General features: G+C 44.6%; 2 protein-coding genes across 11 annotated transcripts in view; one reads left to right on the top strand and one right to left on the bottom strand.

Annotated features, from left to right (window-relative positions):
• Nucleotides 1-389: 389 nt before the first annotated feature.
• LOC133549903 (insulinoma-associated protein 2) lies at nucleotides 390-3,341 on the top strand. Its single transcript, XM_061895797.1, has one exon. The coding sequence runs from the start codon at nucleotides 445-447 to the stop codon at nucleotides 1,927-1,929; it is 1,485 nt and encodes a 494-aa protein (XP_061751781.1). The 5' UTR covers nucleotides 390-444; the 3' UTR covers nucleotides 1,930-3,341.
• A 40-nt stretch (nucleotides 3,342-3,381) lies between these two features.
• Nucleotides 3,382-13,769, bottom strand: part of ralgapa1 (Ral GTPase activating protein catalytic subunit alpha 1) — a 155,100-nt gene continuing 144,712 nt past the window's right edge. For 5 of the 10 annotated variants that reach the window (XM_061895787.1, XM_061895788.1, XM_061895794.1 and 2 more), the window contains 2 exons: nucleotides 11,962-12,070; nucleotides 3,382-5,644 (listed from right to left, as the gene is read on the bottom strand). In XM_061895787.1, coding sequence (XP_061751771.1) covers nucleotides 5,557-5,644; nucleotides 11,962-12,070 — 197 coding nt within the window. In that variant the 3' untranslated portion in view covers nucleotides 3,382-5,556. Of the gene's footprint in view, nucleotides 5,645-11,961; nucleotides 12,071-13,145; nucleotides 13,179-13,769 lie in introns of those variants that run through there. The other 5 variants (XM_061895795.1, XM_061895796.1, XM_061895789.1 and 2 more) reach the window with 3 other exon arrangements.

The following is a 13,769-nucleotide window of genomic DNA, read 5'->3' on the forward strand; positions in this document are numbered from 1 at the left end:
AAGTTCTAATTTACAAACCAAATAAATTGGCCCTAGTGTGTGAATGTGAGTGTGAATGTTGTCTATCTGTGTTGCCCTGCGATAAGGTGGCGTATTGTCCAGGGTGTACACCGCCTTCCGCCCGATTGTAGCTGAGATAGGCGCCAGAAACCCCCGCTACCCCTAAAGGGAATAAGCGGTAAAAAAAAAATGGATGGATGGATGGATAAAAATGTTCTGTATTACCATTCATCCACAATGAAAAGTTAGGACAATATCCAGGTTTTTCCTGTGCGCGCGCAGGCCAGAGGACGAACACGGCCCCACGCGCATCTCTCGTGCTCCAATCACACCTGCAGCCCCCTCCCCCCGCAGCCCCCCCACAGAGTCCTACTTGAAAATGAGCTCCAAACAGTCGGAGAGCTTCTGTCCGCCTGGTGCCAGAAGTTGAGCATCCCCGTCACCATGCCGCGAGGGTTCTTAGTGAAGAGGAACCGTAGAAGCTCGGCGTCATATCGACTGAGAAACAACCCCAAACCCGAGACGTGCAATAAGGACGGACACCACCGCGAGGAGGTTGAAGTGACCACGCCGCAGAACGTCTGGTGTGTCCCGGGGACGGATGCCCTACTCCCGGTGTCTTGCGAGGCTTCCACGGAGGCGTGGAACCTAAACGTGGAGTCCGCTCTGGAGGCAGAGGCGGACCGGCGGCGCGCACATTTACCGTACAACGAGGAGCACCGGAGAGACATTGACGTTCTCACTCCTGAGTGTGACTTCTCCTGCTTCTTTCCACCTCCACCTCTACAGGGCTCGCCTCTAATGGACGCCTGTAGCCCGGTCAAGCCGGTCGGGGCGAGACTACCGGAGCAGCACGAGTGCGAAAGAAGTCAGCCGTTATTTACCGACACGCCGTTTCCTGCTTCCATTGAGAGGCTTTTTGCGAGTAAAGACTCCGCCATGGTGACCGGAGAGAGACTGAACCGACACAACAGAACTTCGGCGGGAAACCCGTGTAAGAAACCCAAAACGAACCGGAAACTTAACTTCGAGGACGAGGTCACGACTTCGCCCGTTTTAGGTCTGCGCATCAAGAAAGAAAGCCCGGAAGTGAGGAAGCAGCACCGGCACAAGTCCGCCGCTCCGAACGGAAGTCAACCGCTCGGAGAGTTCATCTGCCAGCTGTGTAAGGAGGAGTACTCCGACCCGCTCTCCCTCGCGCAGCACCGGTGCTCGCGCATCGTCCGCGTGGAGTACCGCTGTCCCGAGTGCGACAAAGTCTTCAGTTGTCCGGCCAACCTGGCCTCGCACCGCCGCTGGCACAAACCGCGTCCAGCCAACAACCCGGCGGGGGAGAGGAGCGCCAAAGAGTTCAAAGTGGACGGGAAAGAGAACGAGCTGCTGTGCGTCGCGGACGGAAACAGCCCCGCGCAGCCGGACTCGTCGCCTCCGTTCAACCAGGGGGAAAGCCCACCGCCGGGGCTCCTTATGCTGAACGCCAACCCTTACGGGCCGTCGCTACCGCCCGCGCCTCCGCCGTTCGCCCCGGTGGTGGCGGAAGAAGAGGCGTACGACTGTCGCTACTGCGGCAAGAAGTTCCGGCGGCAAGCTTACCTGAAGAAGCACGTGGCGGCCGCGCACGAGATGACCGCTCGAGCTCCCTCGCCGTACCAGCAGAGCCGTCAGGTGTGCGCGTGTCAGCTGTGCGGCGCGCGCTTCCCGTCAGCCGACATCCGGGACAAGCACCGGGTATGGCACACCGTGACCGGCGAACTGCTGGGAGGGGGACTCCGGGCGGATGTGTATGGCGGAAGCCGGGAGCAGCAGATTCTCACGTGCAAATATTGTCCGTCCACGTTCCTGAGTTCGCCACAGCTCACGAGGCACATCAGCAAGGCTCATCCAGGGGAGAACCTGCACGTCATGATGCACATGGCGGTGAGGAACTGACATGCTGCTGCTTACTGTACGTGCCATCTAGATAGATAGTACTTTATTGATTCCTTCAAGAGAGTTCCTTCAGGAAAATCAAAATTCCAGCAGCAGTGTACAGAGTTGACATCAATTTAAAAAAGTAAATAAGGGGGGTTAAATGGAAACAAAATAGAGAAATATTACAATAGAAATAAAAAAAGCAACAATGGAAATAAAAATATAACAAGAGAAACTAGGGAGTAGTGACCATGTTATGAAATCGTATTGCACTGTTGTTTTGCATCCCCTGTCATCCTAGTATCCCCACTCCCTCCCCATCTTTTTCCAATGTTTTGTCCCTCCTCACCAAAACAACTGTCACTGCACTACAATCATCTGTATATTTTATTTCTTGTTTTGCAGTATGTATTGTCACTTTTACTAGTACCGTATTTCCTCGAATTGCCGCCGGCACGCTAATTAATTTAAAACCTCTTCTCACTCCTGCGCTTACCAAAGGCATGCGGTAAAAGTAAGAATGCGCTAATTATTTTAAAACCTCTTCTCACTCCGGCACTTACCAAAGGCATGCAGTAAAAATTTGAGTGTGATGTAAGCTTGGACCTTAAATCCAACTGAATAGCTCTTAACCTTCTTCCCTTTATGCGATTTCAAAATACCGGTATTGAAATCAGCCTCCTTCATTTTGAAAATGATGACAGGGGAAGTGCCACTAATGACGTCACGAGTTTGACCAGGCGTTGTTAATACTAAGCATGCGCTAATTATTTTGGGAAGCGAGTTTGACCCGGCAGTAATTCAAGGCAGGCGCATACTATATACAATTCCAGAAAATACAGTATTTTAAATTACTTTTTACTACTCTCAAAAAGAAACAAGCATGGTAAACTGTGGTGTACTGTCCAAGGTGCTGAAAACAGAGGAAAAGGGAAAAAATACCGTACCTAAAAAAAAGGGTACATTACCTGCTATACTTAACATTATTTTGTTGCATTGGGCATTTCCTCCAACAACATACATTTTATATGAATCTTTATCTATTCATAAGTGCTGTGTATTGTTTTTATTAAACAAGGCACCGTGTTGTGAATTATGACATATTCAGCTGTAAAATGTAGTTGGTTCCCAACCTGAAAACAGAATCACTTAACATTGTTTGCTATAAACATGTACAAGAATAATAATAATAAAACATCCTTGCCGTTATGCCTTTTAAATAAATGTGCCAATTGACTTCAAGGGTATTTTCATACAAGTAGGGCACATTTCATGTTAACATCACAATTAAGAGTATTTAAAAAGTAGAAATAATGCATTTTTTTGACGCTCATGTATTGGTGTTTCAAAAAAGACTTGTATATTTTGCTATGTTCTTAAAGTTCAATGTGATATTTAATCATTGTCAATAAATGTTAAGACGGAACTAATATCCTGTGTTTTAATTTAAATGCAATTTTAAACACAACATTAGATGATACGTATCATTTATTGTCAACAAATCATGACACATCCATGCTTTTTGTGTTTGTGCTGTAGATGTAACAGGTATACAGGTATTGACAATAAGGGTTTACGGAGTGAGTGTGTGTGTGAGTGAGAAAGAGCCGCATCAATACATGCCTTGCATACAGTAAATACATCAGCAATATCCTAACGTGGAGCACAGAAATAATTTGTCATTTTGTCAAAGTCAGCCAAAAAAAGAACACAAGACGTAGTCTAGTGTCGGCAGAAAGTTAAATAAAAAGAGAAAATTCTCTAATTCTTGTAAGAATACCTGTGATCTTTTTCTCAGTAGATAATTTCAAATTACTCTCAATCAATAAATGTATTGTTTGCTTGACCTGACAATAGACTGAAATATATTTTGAGATATTGTCTTTTTTTCCATGCGACTTGAAAGTCTCACCTCGATGTGAATGATTGAAGCCACTGGTAATGACCAAAAAGTGCATTTACAGGTTTAGGATCATTTAACAGGTTCTGTCTTAAAGACTGCAGGTTGGGATTGCTCCTGTGCTAAAAACACGTTGAGAAGAGTGTGAACCATGGATTATTTTACACAAAATTTCTCTATAATGAAAATCTATGGCCGACACAAATAAACATACTGTAACATCAAATACACCCAAAGCAGTGGATAGCAGTTCTTGGACATCTCTTTCCTGGTTCCATGCCCAATTAACCCCTCAGATATTTTCAAAACATTTGAAGGCACTTCAACTTTAGCTTTTGTTTAGTCAGCAAAAAAGGATTTAATTCAACCAATCCAATAGTTGTGTATACTTCATGTGTTTGGCCATGGAATAAGGTTGTTTTCTATAGTATTTGAGCTAAACCATGCAACATTTTGCATTTTATTCAAGATTGAAGTGCTTTCTGGTTATAAAAGAGATATGGGAGCATAAAATCTTGTAGTCTGAATCCACGTTTGGTTTCGGCAGCTATCGACACAAAGCAGCATATCACCCTATAGCTATTAATATATCTTAATATATATACATTTAAACTCTGAGGTGCAAACAAAGAGAAAGTAGTTTTGTTGCATCCGGTGACTTGACAAAATAAAGGGACATTTATGTCGGAAAGGGAATCAGTCAAATGAAATAATACAAAAAACAAAACTTAACAGACCAGAGGGAAAATAAAAGAAACAAACGTCAGTGCTTGTCCACATTTTTACAGCACATATACTGTGTTCAGTTTGACCTATAAATGTACAGAATTTTTTAATTTTTTTGGCTCGAGAGCTGCAGGCTTTCTATCGTTATGAACACAAACAAACTAATTAAAAATTCTATGTACATTAGAGAGCGCTATATTTAACCTTCTAGACATGATGGTGCACTGAGACCAAAAGTTGACCTGATATAATACACATATATTGTATATATATATACACACACACACACATATATATATGTATATATATATATATATATACAAACACACACACATACACATATATATAAATATATATATACACACACGTATATATATATATATATATATATATACACACACGTATATATATATATATATATATATATATATATATACGCACATACATATACAGTATATATACACATACATATATGTATATACGCACACATATATATATGTATATATACATGTGTATATATATATATATGTGTATATATATATGTGTGTGTACACACGATATCTAATGGTGTTAACAACCTCGCAAACAGAGCAGACATGCTTGATGTCAATGAATAAGTCCAGCTGGGTGCCACACTTTAGCCTCATATTGTCCTCAATGGGCAGGAGTTGCATGGTGTCATGTTTTTGTTTAACTGGACAAAGCTGAATATCAACGCATCAGCTTGAACCGTTTGAAATAAAATTGCAGTTTAGTAAATTCCCTCAAAGTACAGTAGCACGTCTAGACAATTACAATAATTTCTGGAGTAATATGTTTCTGTCCACTTAAGGCTATATAGTGTGGCCCCAGAGCAGTCAAACTTGACAACATTAAACACTGAATTTACTGCAGTTCGTTTAAATTCAAGCTTATAGTCTTATGGAGTGAGCCAATATGAGGTGGTATGGAATGGGACACATCAAGTCTTATTGGCTGATCCGGAGGACCGTCGGAGCTTCATGGACATACGCGTCTTGCTAGTTCGAGGAGACATGGGGGACGCCGAGTCGCTCCCGGCCTCCCCAAGTGCCGGACTTTCTGACCGAAGACTCTCGAGGCAGGAGCCTGTGGAGGTGGAATGGTTGGGGGTGGGGGGGTGGGGGTCGGGGGGGGGGGGGGGGGTTGAGGATGGATATGAGGATGGAGGAATGAGGAGGGGTGATGATGAGGGAACCACAAGGAAGTTAGGTCACTATTTATTCAGGAGTCATTCTATCTCTCTATAACACAAACATACCTTAATTACTGAGAGACACACTACTAATAGTTAAGTTAAAGTTAAAGTACCAATAAGTGCAACATACTAGGCATACAAAGGTTGAAAACAAATGTGTGAGACTGTGTGTTTGTGTGTGGTGGCGACAGAGTGAGAGGATCTTCTGATTATTTATTCCAGGGGTGCCCAAACGTTTTGCCTCTGAGGGTCAAAGTGAAAATGGCTTTTACTTGCGATTGTATGCGTAAAAGAAAAACAGTCTAAATAATATTTTAAATAGTGCACATAATGTGGGTAGATGATGGCTAATTTGGGTATTTACTGTAAGTATTTCTCTGAGCTGCTACCTTACCGTGGTAGAGGAGTTTGCGTGTCCCAATGATCCTAGGAGCTATGTTGTCTGGGGGTTTTCATGCCCCCTGGTAGGGTCTCCCAAGACAAACAGGTCCTAGGTGAGTGATCAGACAAAGAGCAGCTCAAAGACTTCTATGGAATTACAACGAAATGAACCCAGATTTCCCTCGCCCGGACGTGGGTCACCGGGGCCCCGCTCTGGAGCCAGGCCCGGAGTTGGGGCACGATGGCGAGCGCCTGGTGGTCGGGCCTGTTCCCATGGGGCCCGGCCGGGCACAGCCCGAAGAGGCAACGTGGGTCATCCCTCCAATGGGCTCACCACTCATAGGAGGGGCCATAGAGGTCGGGTGCATTGTGAGCTGGGCGGCAGCCGAAGGCAGGGCACTTGGCGGTCCGATCCTCGGCTACAGAAGCTAGCTCTTGGGACGTGGAACGTCACCTCACTGGGGGGGAAGGAGCCTGAGCTAGTGCGCGAGGTAGAGAAGTTCCGGCTGGATATAGTCGGACTCACCTCGACGCACAGCAAGGGCTCTGGAACCAGTTCTCTCGAGAGGGACTGGACCCTCTTCCACTCTGGCGTTGCCGGCAGTGAGAGGCGACGGGCTGGGGTGGCAATTCTGGTTTCCCCCCGGCTCAAAGCCTGTACGTTTGAGTTCAACCCAGTGGACGAGAGGGTAGCTTCCCTTCGCCTTCGGGTGGGGGGACGGGTCCTGACTGTTGTTTGTGCTTACGCACCAAACAGCAGTTCAGAATACCCACCCTTTTTGGGTACACTCGAGGGAGTACTGGAAAGTGCTCCTCCGGGTGATTCCCTTGTCCTACTGGGAGACTTCAACGCTCATGTTGGCAACGACAGTGAAACCTGGAGAGGCGTGATTGGGAAGAATGGTCGCCCGGATCTAAACCCGAGTGGTGTTTTGTTATTGGACTTTTGTGCTCGTCACAGTTTGTCGATAACAAACACCATGTTCAAACATAAGGGTGTCCATATGTGCACTTGGCACCAGGACACCCTAGGCCGCAGTTCCATGATCGACTTTGTAGTTGTGTCATCGGATCTGCGGCCTTATGTTTTGGACACTCGGGTGAAGAGAGGGGCGGAGCTTTCTACCGATCACCACCTGGTGGTGAGTTGGCTGCGATGGTGGGGGAGGATGCCGGACAGACCTGGCAGGCCCAAGCGCATTGTGAGGGTCTGCTGGGAACGTCTGGCAGAGTCTCCTGTCAGAGAGAGTTCCAATTCACACCTCCGGGAGAACTTTGAACATGTCACGAGGGAGGTGCGGGACATTGAGTCCGAGTGGACCATGTTCCGAACCTCTATTGTCGAGGCGGCTGATTGGAGCTGTGGCCGCAAGGTTGTTGGTGCCTGTCGTGGCGGTAATCCCAGAACCCGTTGGTGGACACCAGCAGTGAGGGATGCCGTCAAGCTGAAGAAGGAGTCCTATCGGGTTCTTTTGGCTCATAGGACTCCGGAGGCAGTGGACGGGTACCGACGGGCCAAGTGGTGTGCAGCTTTAGCGGTCGCGGAGGCAAAAACTCTGACATGGGAAGAGTTCGGGGAAGCCATGGAAAACGACTTCCGGACGGCTTCGAAGCGTTTTTGGACCACCATACGGCGCCTCAGGAAGGGGAAGCAGTGCACTATCAACACCGTGTATGGTGCGGATGGTGTTCTGCTGACTTCGACTGCGGATGTTGTGGATCGGTGGAGGGAATACTTCGAAGACCTCCTCAATCCCACCAACACGTCTTTCTTTGAGGAAGCGGTGCCTGGGGAATCTGTAGTGGACTCTCCTATTTCTGGGGCTGAGGTCGCTGAGGTAGTTAAAAAGCTCCTCGGCGGCAAGGCCCCGGGGGTGGATGAGATCCGCCCGGAGTTCCTTAAGGCTCTGGATGCTGTGGGGCTGTCTTGGTTGACAAGACTCTGCAGCATCGCGTGGACATCGGGGGCGGTACCTCTGGATTGGCAGACCGGGGTGGTGGTCCCTCTCTTTAAGAAGGGGGACCGGAGGGTGTGTTCCAACTATCGTGGGATCACACTCCTCAGCCTTCCCGTTAAGGTTTATTCAGGTGTACTGGAGAGGAGGCTTCGCCGGATAGTCGAACCTCGGATTCAGGAGGAACAATGTGGTTTTCGTCCTGGTCGTGGAACTGTGGACCAGCTCTATACTCTCGGCAGGGTTCTTGAGGGTGCATGGGAGTTTGCCCAACCAGTCTACATGTGCTTTGTGGACTTGGAGAAGGCATTCGACCGCGTCCCTCGGGAAGTCCTGTGGGGAGTGCTCAGAGAGTATGGGGTATCGGAATGTCTTATTGTGGCAGTCCGCTCCCTGTATGATCAGTGTCAGAGCTTGGTCCGCATTGCTGGCAGTAAGTCGGACACGTTTCCAGTGAAGGTTGGACTCCGCCAAGGCTGTCCTTTGTCACCGATTCTGTTCATAACTTTTATGGACAGAATTTCTAGGCGCAGTCAAGGCGTTGAGGGGTTCCGGTTTGGTGGCCACGGGATTAGGTCTCTGCTTTTTGCAGATGATGTAGTCCTGATGGCTTCATCTGGCCGGGATCTTCAGCTCTCACTGGATCGGTTCGCAGCCGAGTGTGAAGCGACCGGAATGAGAATCAGCACCTCCAAGTCCGAGTCCATTGTTCTCGCCCGGAAAAGGGTGGAGTGCCATCTCCGGGTTGGGGAGGAGACCCTGCCCCAAGTGGAGGAGTTCAAGTACCTAGGAGTCTTGTTCACGAGTGGGGGAAGAGTGGATCGTGAGATCGACAGGCGGATCGGTGCGGCGTCTTCAGTAATGCGGACGTTGTATCGATCCGTTGTGGTGAAGAAGGAGCTGAGCCGGAAGGCAAAGCTCTCAATTTACCGGTCGATCTACGTTCCCATCCTCACCTATGGTCATGAGCTTTGGGTCATGACCGAAAGGATAAGATCACGGGTACAAGCGGCCGAAATGAGTTTCCTCCGCCGGGTGGCGGGGCTCTCCCTTAGAGATAGGGTGAGAAGCTCTGCCATCCGGGAGGAGCTCAACGTAAAGCCGCTGCTCCTCCACATCGAGAGGAGCCAGATGAGGTGGTTCGGGCATCTGGTCAGGATGCCACCCGAACGCCTCCCTAGGGATGTGTTTAGGGCACGTCCAGCTGGTAGGAGGCCACGGGGAAGACCCAGGACACGTTGGAAAGACTATGTCTCCCGGCTGGCCTGGGAACGCCTCGGGATCCCCCGGGAAGAGCTAGACGAAGTGGCTGGAGATAGGGAAGTCTGGGCTTCCCTGCTTAGGCTGCTGCCCCCGCGACCCGACCTCGGATAAGCGGAAGATGATGGATGGATATTTGTGTGAAACAATTTATGTACTATTTTAATTGATGCATATTTTGGACTAAAACAATGTCATGGTAAAGAATTGTTCAATGATTTTTTTTTTAATACAAAATCACAAATTGATTAAAGAAAATTGAACCTAGTATGTCAGCCGTGCAATACAAATGTATTACTGCTGTGCGCCAAGGAGGACAGTAATGTTGTGGAGGGAGCAGGAAGGGGCTTTGAATAAGGTGGCTCTAAAACTTCCTAAGAAGCGCCTGGTCATTGGGGCACAGCATGGCAAGATTGCGGGAGTGGCCGTGCCAGCAACCTTGTGTCCTTGAGCAACACACTTCACCCTTGCTTCTGATGGGTCAAGGTTAGCGCCTTGCATGGCAGCTACCGCCATCAGTGTGTGAATGTGGAAATAGTATCTAAGCGCTTTGAGTACCTTGAAGGTAGAAAAGCTCTGTGCAAGTATAATTAATTTATCATCTACCATTTATTGACACACCTCTATTTACGCAAAATAACGGATCGTGGGGTCCTGTGCACAATTCATGATCTACCTATAAGGACAAGCGGCCCTGTATAGATGGCAAAATGATTGTGTGAGCTTGAAAGAGGTCAGTGTTAATATGTGCTAAATTCAGGGAACCACCCTTTGCCGGGCCAAACGAAAACGACTCAGTAGGCCATATTAAGCTCACAGGGCACATTTTAGGCACCCCCGATTTATATACTTCTGAACAAACGCTTAAAAGCATAGGATGAATATGACAAATATCTACATTTTGCGCTGGTAACCAAATTATAAGGACCGTCAAACAAGGGCAATAAACTGACCAGTGATTTAGCGCAGAATTTGACCTGCGATGGTCTTAACTTGTGATAAGACGATGAACATCTCGTCCTAGTTTAATTGTGTCTTTTCTAAAAGTTGCCTGGTTGTTTTTTTGGTTACAATCCACCAGTGCAAAATGTGAATACTATACATTTTCCTCCGGTCCTAAGATTTCGGTTCTGAGTTCGCTTGAGAATGGCTATAATATGGCTATACACCATCGTAATGTTGTTAAATATGGTGCAAAAAAGACTGAATAGAAAAAAACCCTGTTTATTACAGGCTTATATCTGAATAATAGGATTTTATTTTGGCAAATGGGCAAAAATCTGCAAGTTCTTTATGTTCGTGCGGTACCTTTTTTAAGTAAGCGGAGAATAAATGCATTAGAATAGTCTCTACAGTACATGGCATGCAACAACTTAATTTTCATGCAATTTAGTTCAAATATTAACCCTTGTGCAACCTTAAGATTTATAATACACACTTACTCTTAGGGTCGGCTCATGAAGGTGTCATAAGTCAGCAATAAATGTATGTTGTTTTTTTTTTACTGTTAATGCTTGAAATATTTTAACGTCAAGTCCATCTTCTGATGTACAGTTTATATTATGTTTTGGCTTTTTCGTCAAAAAACACTTTTTTATTGTAGGAAAATGCAAAATATGTAAAATTTCTGAAATTTGAGGATGGGTAATTACAGCCTTGAATAGGTTAATAATTCATGACAACATCAATTTTTATAAAGTAGCCAAACAAGTATTTTTTTACAGTGCTTACTGAGCTAAAATGAGAAAGCAGGCATGCCTTACTTGAGTTTAATGAGTTCACACACATCTTTTATTTACATCTGCCATGATTTATGGCAGATAAATGTTATTGCATTTCATCAGTTTTAAGTCAGTTTAACTCATTTACGCTCATCAAAGCTCTTAGACTTATGGTCATGGTTTTCTGGTGTCATCTGGTGATTAAGGGATGCTATTACACCCAAACAATATAATCTTTTTGGTTTTTCAAGCAAGATTCATTAAATTTTTATAGAAAAGCCTATATACAAGGATTATAGAAGTTATAATGGGAGTCAATGTAGATTAATAGTTCTTAAGAGAAAGTGTGTATACTTTGTGTTCGTATCCTATTTTGAAATTAAAATAACAATGGGTTGTACTTGTATAGCGCTTTTCTACCTTCAAGGTACTAAAAGCGCTTTGACACTACTTCCACATTTACCCATTCACACACACATTCACACACTGATGGAGGGAGCTGCCATGCAAGGCGCCAACCAGCACCCATCAGGAGCAAGGGTGAAGTGTCTTGCTCAGGACACAACGGACGTGACGAGGTTGGTACTAGGTGGGATTTGAACCTGGGACCCTCGGGTTGCGCACGGCCACAATGATATTTAAAAAATAAAAACTTGTGAAAAACTCTCTGGCGAAATTTCAGACCACTAACCTTCAAACCGAACCGTCATATTGCATAAGGAACACATGTAATGCTCGTTTTCGGCCCTAGGAGTGCACAAAAGTTACACTGCTTACACTAAGTTACATTGTTTCACTCAATCACTATTTGTACTTGTTTTGTAATACACAATAAAACACTACACAATAGTCATTATTATGTTTTAAATTAATCACTAATTTCTGTCATACCATTCACAGCTGGCATGAAGGACCTTCTTCTTCAAACCTTTGCCCTTCACCCTGAATCTAAAACTATCCATGGGTTTAGGGACCCTCAGGTACAAAACACTATGCTCCTCTGGAGGAGGAGGGACGGACACATGAGAAGGAAAAACAGAGAGATAGGGACAGAAATGGTGAGGAAAATATTAAAGAAAGGCAAACAATTTGAACAAGAAGAGGAAAGAAGGGGTGAATAGACAAGGAAAATGAAAGATTAAGGAAATATAAATATAAGGAAAAAAAGAGGAAAATGCAAGGTACAAGGGAACAGAAAAATACAGAAAATTAAAAAAATCATTTAGAAAAAAGAGAAATGTAAAGTGTGAATATAAAAAACACAAGTCAAAAACAATAGAACAAAACAAAATGGTCAGGGTAGTGTACAGAAAACCATTTTAAACCTCATTACACTGAAACCTAATGCAGATAAACAATTCTTAATGTGATTGTTAAAATGCATACATGTTTTTATTTAAATGCGATTTGCCTATTAAGCTACATAAAATGTGCCTCAAATGTGAAACATATTTTTAAATTATTACCTAATCTAATTAAAATATATTGTCTTTTAATGCCGCTGATTCAATCTGACCGTCTTTTTAGGTTGCGCAGATGTACCCAATGTTGTAGCTGAGGAATGTATTGTACTGTATTGTGTGTGGGTGAGAGAGTGATCGGGACATGTAAGTGTGTGTCAAAACAAGAACATTAGGAGCAGACATAGGGTTAGAGGCAAAGTATAACATGGTAAATGTGATGCTGTAGTTTACAGGAACAAAGAGAAACATGACAGTTAGTGGTTAGGTCAAAGAATAGAACAGTTAATTAAGGATGTGTCACTTTCATTATAGCGTCATAGTGCAGTTTGATATTGCACAAACCTCATGAAATAGATGAATTAGTATCATTAAATTATCTAGGAAGATATATAGAATAGGTGATATTGTACCAAATTTCACTCAAAGACTAGCTGAAAATGACACTTCCTTCTTTCAGTACCGAGAAAGTCATGCAGATCTGCTGTATGTATGTAAAGGACAGAAGAAAAATGGCGGAGTGACAATATGTCCAGGTGACAAGTACACGTGACTGGACGGTGTAAAGGAAGAGCCAATCAGAACAGGACGTCACGTTTCAGTGACCGGGCTTACCTTTTTAGCAATAGGCAAGTGAGACAATACGATCTAAAGAAGAGGGGGCAGGGGGAGAAAAAAGAAGAAATCACAAAAGGGAAAAGGGGAGGTAGCAAAACCAATCACAAAGGGAGAATAAATCCCGATAATTAAACAAAAGGGGGAGAAAAAAAAGTTTGATCAATAGGTTGTTATCGAGGGAGTTGACAAAGGAAAAATGTTTATTTCAGAATACAGGGTTATCATGTTTGATATTACTTATTCCAAATGACCATTAAATCACATACCCTCAACCAACATGACTGCCTGTGTCCTGAAACAAATTGTTTGGGGCTGAACAACACACGGATCATGACACATTTTTTTTGCCGTCACCAGCCATACTTTGTGTTATTCAGTCTCAAATTAAAGTTATGAATATTATTATCACAATAAGACACAAGGATGAGAAGCAGCATGACAAGCACAACAATAATACACACACACACACACACACACACACACACACACACACACACACACAATGTACAATACAACTAAATATCCATTTAAGATTCAGTTATGACAAAGCTATCATAGAGCTCACATGTTTAAGCCCTGTTTTGAAGAAATTTAGTGGCTTTGCAAATGTAAATACTCAAA

This window comes from Nerophis ophidion, linkage group LG03, assembly GCF_033978795.1.
Source record: "Nerophis ophidion isolate RoL-2023_Sa linkage group LG03, RoL_Noph_v1.0, whole genome shotgun sequence".
Taxonomy (NCBI): Eukaryota; Metazoa; Chordata; class Actinopteri; order Syngnathiformes; family Syngnathidae; genus Nerophis; species Nerophis ophidion.